Source organism: Chrysochloris asiatica, unplaced genomic scaffold (assembly GCF_000296735.1).
Source record: "Chrysochloris asiatica unplaced genomic scaffold, ChrAsi1.0 scaffold00026, whole genome shotgun sequence".
NCBI lineage: Eukaryota > Metazoa > Chordata > Mammalia > Afrosoricida > Chrysochloridae > Chrysochloris > Chrysochloris asiatica.
In genome coordinates, this window is record NW_006408544.1 from 17,434,987 (window position 1) to 17,446,670 (window position 11,684).

Here is an 11,684-nt window from a genome sequence, read left to right on the forward strand (position 1 = left end):
AGTCAGAGTCTCTTCTAACATCCATTTTGGTCTTTTCCTGTATTCTTGTCATCTTAATGACCATTTGCTTTCTTCCTATATGATGTTCTTGATGTCATCCCACAACTCTTTGGGATTTTGGTCACTGGTGTCTAATGCATCAAATCTGTTCTTGAGTTGGTCTCTAAATTTAGGTGGGCTATATTCAAGGTCACATTTTGGCTCTCATGGGCTTGTTTTAATTTTCTTCAGCTTCAATTAGAGTTTGCATATAAGCAATTGATGGTCTGTTCCACAGTCTGCCCCTGGCCTTGTTTTGATTGATGACATTGAGCCTTTTCACTATCTCTTCCTACAATTATAGTCAATTTGATTTCTGTATTTTCCATCTGGTGATGTCCATGTGTGTAGTCATCTTGCATGTTGTTTAAAAAAGGTATTTGAAATGCAGAAGTCATTGGTCTTGCAAAATTCTATCAAATGATCTCCAGCATTATCTATCACCTAGGTCATATTTTCCAACTACTGATCTTTCCTCTTTGTTTTTGACCTTTGCATTCTAATCACCAGTAATTATCAGTACATCCTGGTTGTATGTTTGATCAGTTTCACTGAAGAAGTTGGTAGAACTTTTCAACTTCATCATCACTGGCTTTAGTGGTTGGTGGGCAAATTTGAATAATAGTGGTATAAAATGGTTTTCCCTGTAGACACATGGATATTTTCCTATCACAGACAGCATTATACTTTAAAATAGATCTTTAAATGTTCTTTTTGATGATGAATCCTTATCAAGTAATCATTCTTAGCATAGAAAACCATGTGATTATCAGATTCAGAATGGCCAATATCAGTCCGTTTCAGCTCACTAATACATAGTATATCAATCTTTATGCATCCCATTTCATTTTGACAACTTCCAATTTTCCCAGATTCATACTTTGTATATTCCGTGTTCCAATTATTAATGAATGTTTGTAGCTGTTTCTCCTCATTTTGAGGTGTGCCCCATCAGGCAATCAAAGGTTCAGAAAACTTTACTCCATTCATGTCATCGTGGTCAACTCTATTTTTAGGAGGCAGCTCTTCCCTAGTCAAACTCTCAGTGCCTTCCAATCTGAGGGGCTCTTCTTTTGGCACTATACCTGCCAAAAGTGATATTCATAATGACATTATTCTGGTGATATTCATAATGTGGAGTCTTGATGTGGTGCTATAGGATACGCACTTGATCTCATGGTTGGTTTGAACTGCAAGGTCAGAGGTTTAAACTCACCTATACAGGGTTTCTATGAGTCGGAACCCACTCCATGGCATTTAAGAACTACAACAGCAATTCATAATGTTTTAATATTTAATATTCTGGTGCTGTCTGACTATGTTCCACTGCTATTCATATGGTTTTCAGTGGCTGAGCATTCAGAAGTAGTCCACCTCTTCTTCTTCCTAGTCTTAATCTAGAAGCTCAGCTGAAACCTGTCCACCATGGGTGACCCTTCCAGCATTCAAAATACTAGTGGCATAGCTTCTAGCATCACAGCAACATGCAAGCCATCACAATATGGCAGACTGACAGATGAGTGGCGGTTAGTAGTCCTGATCATTTATAATCCCCTTTGGGAATGTGATTGTTTGTTGTGTTAATGAGGTAGTGTTAGCATAGGATGTGGTTTAAATCAATCTCTTTTGAGCTATATAAAAGAGATTAAACATGCTAACCATAGAGTTGTGATGGAGTAAAAACCAAGGAGACTTCAAACATTTTCAGAAGAATGGAATTTTCCCACGAACTCTTTGAAGCCTCCTTGTTGATATCATACCGCATCAACAACCCAAAAAAGCAGGACTTTCCCTCAAAGCCAGAGAAAAAGTCATTCCTTAGAGTCAGTATTCTGAATTTGAACTAATAGCCTCCTAAACCCAGGTTTGTCTTTCCACTCTCTCAATTACCTCCTGATGTGTGCTCACCAATATGTGCCTCTCTCTGTGAATAGCTTATGTATACTTGTGTGAGTATGTATGATGTGTGCTCATGTTCTTTGTGTCAGGGAACGTGTGCATACCTACTTATGTGTATTGTCTTATGTTCACAAATGTTCATTGCATAAGTGTGTACATAATTCTATAAGGAAGTCCTTGTGTGGCACTGTAGGATAAGCACTAGAAGGCAAAGTCGATTTAAACTGCAAGGTAGCAGTTCAAACCCACTAGCTGCTCCTTGGAAACTCTATACATAAGTGATATGAATTGGAACTCACTCAACAGCATTTAGCAACAACAATGTCTGTAAGCCCCACTACATTCTAAATTTCACATGTACATGTTTGTTTATATATGAGAGTATACCATGTACATTTGCATATGTGTCTATTGTGGCCCTGTGTATGTGAGAAAGTGCTAATTTGGGGGAGTCACATAAAGGCATGTGAGGGTGTGTATACGTGCATGTCTTTTCACTGGGTTGTGTCTATATGTGAGTGGTTGTCGTGGTTTTATTGCTGCAGGTGTCCCTGGTAGTGAACGTGGCCAGCGAGTGCGGCTTTACAGACCAGCACTACCGAGCCCTGCAGCAGCTACAGCGGGACCTGGGCCCTCACCACTTCAACGTGCTTGCCTTCCCCTGCAACCAGTTTGGCCAGCAGGAGCCTGACAGCAACAAGGAGATTGAGAGCTTTGCCCGCCGAACCTACAGTGTCTCTTTCCCCATGTTTAGCAAAGTGGCAGTCACTGGCACTGGTGCCCATCCTGCTTTCAAATACCTGACCCGTGAGTCCCTTTATCCTCACACCTGAGCAGCAGAAGCCTCTGTCTGGCTTGGGTGACCTGGAGACTCTTTTTGTTTCAGCAGTAAACTTTGAGATTGGGAAGGGGCATTAGCTGAGGTGTTCAGGGGTACCCCTTCCTAAGAATTGCTGTTAAGTGCTGTCGAGTCAATTCCGACCCATAGCAACCCTGTGTAGAGTTTCCAAAGAGCAACTGGTGAGCTTGAATTGCTGACCTTGTGGCTCAAACTGACTTTGCAGTTCAGTGCATTAACCCACCTCCCCACATACATGTCTGTATTTGTTTACTTTGCACTTCTCCTCAGCAACTTTTTTATTTTTATTTTTTAAAAACATTTATATAGCAAATTAGTTTTCCATTCAACAATTTATACACATGTTGTTCTCTGTTTTTGTTTGCTAGTCCCACAATGTGTCAACACTCTTCTCATTTCAATGCTATCTTCCTTATTTTCATGTTCCTTCTTGCCTTGTCATCTTTCCTTTAGGGCCACTGCTACCCATTTGGTCATGTATAGTTGATTGTTTTAAGGAGCACATTCCTTTCTGGCTAGGGTGTGGGGAACATCTTGCCCTTTGGCCGTATTGTTGTGGTTAAGTGCATTGGAGTCATTTGGTCTGGCCTTGCCAAGTAAACCACAGTTCCAGCCATCCAAATAGAGCAGCCTAATTTTTAAGTTTCTTATCCGACTCAAAAGGCACTTAACAACAACAACAACAATTGTGAACTGAGTGATAGTTTACATGGGAGAACATTGACTTTGTACCATCGTTTCATTGCAATGATTACAATCTCCTCCATGCATCATCATTCAACAGTATTTGCTTGCATTCCCTGTTTTTGTTTTGTTTTGTTTTTTGGTGGTGGTGGTGGTGGTGGTGAGGGGATGCACACAAAAACACTCAGGAATACATAATAATTTAAACCAAGGGGCACATTCTGCAAACCTGCCTCTTTGCTGCCAGCACCCAGTCCCTATCTTTCCATGAGTCCAGAGTCCTCAGCTGTTCCCTCTCTCCATGTCCTCATCTCTGCCTCCATCTCTGGTATTGAGTAGGCTAATTTTTAAGTTGATAATTTTGTATAGCCCACAAATGATGTTATAAATATCCATATGGCCCTTGAAAGAAAAAAGGTTCCCCACCCCTGCTCTAAGGTATTGTTTATTTTTTTTAGGCCAATCTATAATTTGGCTGAAAGGTGACTTCTAGGAGTGAATTCAGTTCCAGGTTAAAAGGGCAATGGTATTGGTGGTTCCTCCATCTATCTCAGTCCAATAATTCTGATCATTGTGAATTTAAAATTTGTTCTACATTTTCCTCCCATTCTAGCCAGGATCTGTTGTGTCCCTGGTCAGAGTAGTCAGTAGTGGTGGTCGCCAATTAGCATCATCTAGTTCTGGTCTCAGGCTAAAGGAGGCTGTGATTCATATGGGTCATTAGTCCTGTGAACTAATTACTTCCTTGAGTCTGTTTTCTTTCAAACTTTTTTCCTCCAGACAGGAAGAGACCAATAATTATATATTAGATTGCTGTTCTCAAGCTTTAAAGACCCGAGACTCACCAAACTAGAATGTAGAATAGTATCAACTACGTTGTGCCAACTGACCTAAATGTCCACTTCCCCCTACAAGACTATAGTCCTTAACCTTCAAGCCTCATGAGATGTTTGGATATGTCCACCTGTGCCTCCTGTTTGCTCTGTTATATATGTGAATATATATGCAACATATACAAATGCCCATAGGTATACCAATATATGCACATGCTGTATGAATTCCTATACAGCACTTATATAGCACATACATATATAGCATACATATCTACCTATGTAATCACTTACAAATTTTGAGTTATTACTGTGTTGTTGCAGAATTGTGCATGCTATAGCATTGACTGTGGTGGTGGTGGTAGTGTGCTGTGGAGTTGGTTCTGACTCATAGCGACCCTCTGTAGGGTTTCTGAGCCTGCAGATCTTTATGGAAGCAGAAAGCCTCTTCTTCCTCCCACAGAACAGCTTGTAGTTTTGAACTGCTGAGGTTAGCAGCCGACTTGTAACAACTACACTATCAGAGCTCCTTGCATTTACCATAGTTGTCATTTATTCTTGCATACCTCTCACTATGTTCATTTATTTAGTCATATTGCGCTGACTTCACCTCTATCTTGTATTGACTTTGCCTTCAACAGCATCAATTTATGTCTACTGTCTAGTAAGTAAGCAATTCTCCTTCCCTCTCCCTTCCATCCCTGGTAACCATAAAGAATGTTACTTTCTCTTGACTTTTTTATAATGGTTATAATACTGGTCTCACACAATATTTTTCTTTTCGTGATTGAGTCATTTAACTCAGCATAATGTCCTTCAGATTCATCCATGTTAGGATATTTCCTGGACTCACTATTCTTTATTGTTGCGAAGTATTTCATGTGGTATGTATGTACCACATTTTGATTATCCATTCTTCCATTGATGCATGCTTTTTAGCTCCATGATTTTGCTGTTGTGAAAAATGTTGCAATGGGCATGGGTTTGCATGTATCTATTCACATCATTGCTCTTATTTCACTAGGATATATACCTAGGAGTGGGGATCGCTAATATTTCTATCTTTTTGAGGAAACACCATGTCATTTTCCATAGTTGTACCATTTTACAGTCTCACCAGCAGTATAAAAGTTCCAATCTTCCCAGAACCTCACCAGCATGTCTTGCTTGCTGGGGGTTTTTTTTGGCCGAGGAGAGATGGTACCTCATTTTAGTTTTCATTTATCAAATACAAATGATCTGATTTCTTCTTCACAAAAGTTAGAACTTTTTCTTTTATTAACATTTTATTATGATTTGGGTGAAAGTTTACAGAGCATATCAACAGACAATCCATTCAATATTTCATATGCATTTCGTTTCAAGCCATTGATTGCAATCCCCACAAGGTAATAGCATTTATCCTACTTCCTCCTTTTGTTTCCCACTTCCTTTCTTCGTCCTTCTTTCCTATCCCTTCCTGCCTCCTGAACTTGGTCTCTGGGAAAATTCTGCCATTTTGGTCTCAATGTTGATTGTTCTCAGAAATGTACGTACCTCCCTTGTGGTGGTGTTCATCTGACAAGACCTGCCTGTTAACTGAAAGTTGAGCCACAGGGGTGAGTTCAATTCCAGACTTGAAGGGTGTGTCTAAAGGCCATAGTTTCAGAAGTACTGCCAATCTCTATCTGACTGGTAAGCCTGCTTTTTTGTTTGTTAGTTTGTTCTTATGAATTTGCATTTTGTTCTACATTTTTCTTTTTCTCTATCCAGAGCCTTCTGTTGTAGTCTGTTTCAGAGCAGTTGGTAGTGGTAGCTGGGCACCATCTAGTTTTGCTCAGCATCATGGAGCCTGAGGTTTTCGCCATCCGTTAGTCCTTTGGTGTAATTGTTTTCATGTGTCTTTGATTTTCTTCACTCTTTGCTCCAGACAGAGAGAGACCAGTAGTTGCACCTTACATGACTGTTCACAAGCTTTTAAGATTCTACTTGCTACTAATCACAATAGGCTAGAGAACATTTTCTTTGTGGATTATGTTGTGCCAATTAACCTTGATGTCTGTTGATAATGATAGTCCTGAGGCCTCAGTCCCACCAAGTCATTCCCTCAAGGTGTTTAGTTATGCCCCTTATATATACTATATTATATTGTTGTTGTTGTTGTTGTTAAGTGCCGTCGAGTCGATTCCAACCCATAGCGACCCTGTATAGGGTTTCCGAGGAGCAGCTGATGAGCTTGAATTGCCAACCTTGCAGTTCAAACGGCTTTGCAGTCTGGCACGTTAGCCCACAGCACCACACCAGGACTGTATTATATTAGTGACTCTATAATTTCCAAGAAGTGGCTGAATGGTTTTGAACCACTGACCTTTCAGTTAGCAGTCTATTGTTTATCCTACAGTGTCACACTAGGACTACCATTATATTTGCAGTGTACTTAAATACATGTTTAGAAATATCCTGTGTCAAACCTATGTATATTTGTGTGTGTAGTCCCATTTGCCTTCCCACACCTGACCAACTGTATCTTCTCATAGATAATTACTATTACCTTTTTGGCAGTATTGTATGTAATAGTATTTACCTCTATTGTCTTTAACTTTTGTGCTCCTCCCAGTGTCTTCCTTTGCTTCGATCATTTTGTGCTGACCTCCCCCTTACTGTATTTCCCCTGGACCACAAGGTTGGTTTGAACTGCAGGGTTGGCGATTCAAACTCACCAGCCACTCCTTGGAAACCCTATATAGGGTCACTATGAATCACAACTACCTCGACAGCACTTAGCAACAACAACAACAACACCCTCTAGTTAGGGATTTACTTTCCCTTCCACTCTCAACATTGGCAACCTTCCAAGAATGATTCTTTCTACATGAAAACCTTTCCTTGACTTTTTATAATAGCAGCCTCATATAATTATCCTTTTGTGATTGATTAATTTCATTTGGCAAAATGTCCTTCAGATTCATCTTATTTTATGAGGCATTTTGTAGAGTCATTGTTAATCTTTAATGTTATTCAGTGTTCCTTTGTGTGTATGTACCATAGTTTTGCTTATCCATTCATCCTTTGATGGGCACTCTCATCAGCATTTGTCGTTTTCTGTTTTTAAAATTTTGCTATTAATTCTAGGGTGAGATGATAATGTTGTTTTGATTTGCATCTTTCTAATAGGCAGTGATCATGAGCATTTTTCTATATATTGTCCACCTGAATATCTTCTTTGGTAAAGTGTCTGTTCATGTCTCTGCCCATATTTAAATTGGGTCATTGGCTTTTTTGTTGTTGAGGTGTTGATGATTTTTATTATAAAGTTTAGAGATTAGTATCCTGGCTCATATATTGTTGCCAATTTTTTCCCCAGTCTGTAAGTTCTCATTACTCTTTTGATTTCATTTTTAGGAGGTCCTGGTTATCCAATTTATCTTCTGTTGCTTGTGCATTTTTATTTATGTATACCTAGCCACTTTTACTGACTTCACTGGGATTCTTTTTTCATATACTGCAGTTCCTAGAAGGATGCTGAGCCCTCACATTGCAGTCAGTGTGAATTAGTTTAATTTAGTAATTTAGGAGAAACCTAGGTGCAGATAGGGTACTCCATATAGCCTAAAGAAGGCCAACCAAGACAACTGACAGAATTCTTGACCTGCATCAGAGGCAAAGTCTGTAGACCATGAGAGGAAACCTCCTGAACTAAAATACCACATTTAGTGTTTTAGAAGCCTCAGAAGGCTCAAGAGTCATAAAATGGGGTTATAAGCCAAGCTTTTGGTTCTATTTTCTGTCTCAAGCCTTTGTCCTCCTTTTGTGAGCTCCATTTTTGCCTTCTCCCATTCCAGACTCCTGGTTGCCTTGTGTTCCTTAACACCCCATCCCCAACACATTCACCCTGAAGAGTAAATGAGAAACAATAATTTAGCAAGGCTCCTTATTGAGGCTGATTTGTAATTTCTTCTGTGAGTCTGTCCTAATGTTTCCTTTTTCTTCTGGTGTTTTTTGTTAGTTCCTTCCCAGTTCCCATAGAGATAGATCAAACCTAGCCATGCTTTAGAAGCACCTGGCGAGCTCATAAAAATTCATAAGCCTGAGCCATACTAAAGCAGGGCCCAAGAACCTGTTTCTTTTCAGCCTTTCTATCTACCCGCTAGTGATCTTGATACAGCCAGCCCATGGACTAAATTTGGGAATCATTAAGTCACAGTCAGAGTAGGTTATAGGATGATCAGTAGTGGAAGGTCATTAATAAAGGAAGATCTGATAGAGATTTGCCCATTAATAGTTCCCAATCTTGGCTGCACATTACAATCTCTTGGAGAGCTTGTTGTTGTTTTTATGTGCCGTGGAGTTGGTTCCGACTCATAGTGACTCTATACAGGGTTTCCGAGGCTGTAAATCTTTACGGGAGCAGAAAGCCTCATCTTTCTCCCGCGGAAGAGCTGGTAGTTTCTAACTGCTGACCCTGAGGTTTGCAGCCCGATTCGTAACCACTACGCTTAAAAAAAAAAGATGTTGATCTTGAATCTTATGCCCAGAGATTCTTATTTAAGTATTTTGGAGTGTAGTGTAGAAGGAGCCTTGCTGGTGCAAGTTTAAAGTGTGGACTACTAATGAAACAGTCTGCTTCTGTAAAGATTTATAGCCTTGGAAAGCCTCTAGGGTAGCCATTAGCAGGAATCTACTAAAGGCTCTGGGTTTGATTTTCTACAGGGGTGTGGCCTGGGCAAGTGGATTGTAAAAATCTCCCCAGGTGTTTTTAGCTAACAGAACCATTGCTTCAAGGGAAGGATGAGGATGAGCACTGATAATGAAATCCCAGGTGATATACAGGGAAGCACACTTTGATCATCTTCTTTTTTTCTCTAGAGACTTCTGGGAAGGAGCCCACCTGGAACTTCTGGAAATTCTTAGTGGCCCCAGATGGGAAGGTGGCTGGGGCTTGGGACCCAACAGTGTCAGTGGAGGAGATCAGGCCCCAGATCAATGCACTTGTGAGGAAGCTCATCCTACGGAAACGAGAAGAATTATAACCACGTTCCCTCTTCTCCCTTACCTGCATCCTGCCCTCTTGTGCATAGGCGACCAAAGCAAACTCAAATGGTGCTTCAGGGGAAGAGACCCTGACTCTCCCTTCTTCTACTCTTCTCCTACCAATTCTGTCCCTCCTGTGGGGGAAAAAATTACAGTATTTTTTATTTGAATGTTAGTTACTAGTTAGTAGGAACTCCTGGCTGAGAGTGCTCTTTCCTAGTGATTTACCTGCCAATAAGAACCTCTAGCCAATGAAAACATGAGTTAAATAGCAGTATATCAATCAATAATCTCCTAGCCAATGAGAATTCTCTAAATGGAGCCAATTCCTACCTCACAGGGCTGTTGTGAGAATTGAAATACCTGTGAAACTGCCTAGGCAGTGCCAACTAAGTAGGAAGTAGCCAATAAATGGGTTTTTGCCTATACACCAAAAAAACACCCTGTGATTCATACCAATGTATGGTGGTTATGTGCCATGGAGTCAATTCCAACTTATAGTGACCCTGTACAGGGTTTCCAAGGCCGTAAATCTTTACAGGAGCAGAAAGCCTCATTTTTCTCCTGCAGAACAGCTGGTAGTTTCGAATTGCTGACCTTGCAGTTCACAGCCCAATTCGTAACCACTATGCTAATGTATCCCTTACCTGAATTTCTAGATATGCAAACACTTACTTGTTGTTTTCTACTGTATTATTAAGGAACCCTGGTGTAGTATTTTTTTTTTTTAATATAAAAGTAATGCTAGCTCATTGTAAAAATCCAAGTAACACAGGATGAAATAAAATGAAAGTACCCTCTTTATTCCTTATACTCTCAATCCCTGAAGGGTAAACACTGTTAACATTTTGATACAGATGCTTCCAGACCTTTTCCTATCCAGCCAATAATTAATGTCCAATAAGAACACACTGATTAAGAGTATACTACAATAACAAGTAGACAAAGAATTTGAATAAACATCAAAGAAAAATATGATGAACAATAAACATGAAAAAATATCAACTTCATCCAAATTGGAATGGTTTTTAAAATTGAATGCCCATTGTTTATAAAGATATGGGGAGGAAGGTTTTACATAAACTGTTAGTGGGCCAATAAACTGGTATATTTTTGGAGGGTGATTTGACAATATCTTGTAAAACAAAATGTTCATACTCTTTGATCTTTCATTTTCCTTTCTAGAAACCTCCCAAACTGCAAATATACATGTATATTAGTGAAATTTTGGATGCAACCCTTATGTTCATTGATATAGGTCTGGTAATATGATACAAGTCCAAATGATAAATTAATATAGCTAGTAGAAAGAATGTGTTAAATTTCTGTGCCCTACCATGGGAAAGTTGCCCAAAAGTGAAAAGGGGGCAAGTTGACAATAATTATGATAATAGTTTTATTAAAAATTCATAATCGCAACATATGTGAGATGAAGAGAAGAAAAATGGAGAATGACAGACCAACTGTTGATGGTGGTTGTCCTTGAAGTTATAAAGTGGAATAAAAGTTGTTCACTTTTTGATGTTTTTCTATAATATTTGGATTTTGTATATAAAATGTATTCTTATACAAATTGAAAAGAAACAGTTGTAAAACTGGAGAGATGGGCAAAGCCCATTGTGCAATAAGAATTTGACGACTACTTCTGAGGTCATTCTTCTAGAAGTCCAGAGATCACATTCAAATTCTGGCTTTGCCCTTACACAAAGACTGAGCAAATTGCTCCCTCTCTACTGTCCTCCATTTTCTCTTTGGACAATGAAAGACTTGAACTGTAGTACAGTTGTCTCCCGTAATGGTCATAAGCTACTCAGAGTAAAATCAAGGCTGACTGTGGGCCAACCACAAACCCCCCAGTGATGGCCTCCAGCCTCCCCTTACATACCTACTCCAAGCTTCAGAGCTGCAGATGTGCATGTGTGTGTGGTCACATATACAAAGAAACTGAGCTTTCATAAAATTTTTTCATGACAGACATCTGGGAACCACATTTCCCTGCAACTATCTCCCTCCCTCCCTCTAAACACTGTTTCCACCATATTTACTCCTTACCTTATTGCATTCACTAAGCGTATTCCTGAGGTCTTTATTGGTAAATTCAATGGACATTTCTCTGACCTTATTCTATTTAACATCTTTCTTAGTTATCTAGTGCTGATATAACAAAAATACCACAAGTGGATGACTTTAGCAACCAGAAATTTATTTGCTTACACCTTGGTAGTTATATGCCATGGAGTCAGTTCTGACTCATAGCGACCCTGTATAGATAGTTTTTGAGGCTGTAAATCTTTATGGGAGCAAAAAGTCCTATCTTTCTCGCTCAGAGTGACTGGTAGATTCGAAATGCTATCTTTCAGTTA

General features: G+C 39.5%; 1 protein-coding gene across 1 annotated transcript in view; it reads left to right on the forward strand.

The window, feature by feature from the left end:
- Positions 1 to 9,320, forward strand: part of GPX7 (glutathione peroxidase 7) — a 16,378-nt gene extending 7,058 nt beyond the window's left edge. The window contains exons 2-3 of the mRNA XM_006839776.1: positions 2,484 to 2,745; positions 9,157 to 9,320. Coding sequence (XP_006839839.1) covers positions 2,484 to 2,745; positions 9,157 to 9,320 — 426 coding nt within the window. The remainder of the gene's footprint in view (positions 1 to 2,483; positions 2,746 to 9,156) is intronic.
- Positions 9,321 to 11,684: the final 2,364 nt, after the last annotated feature.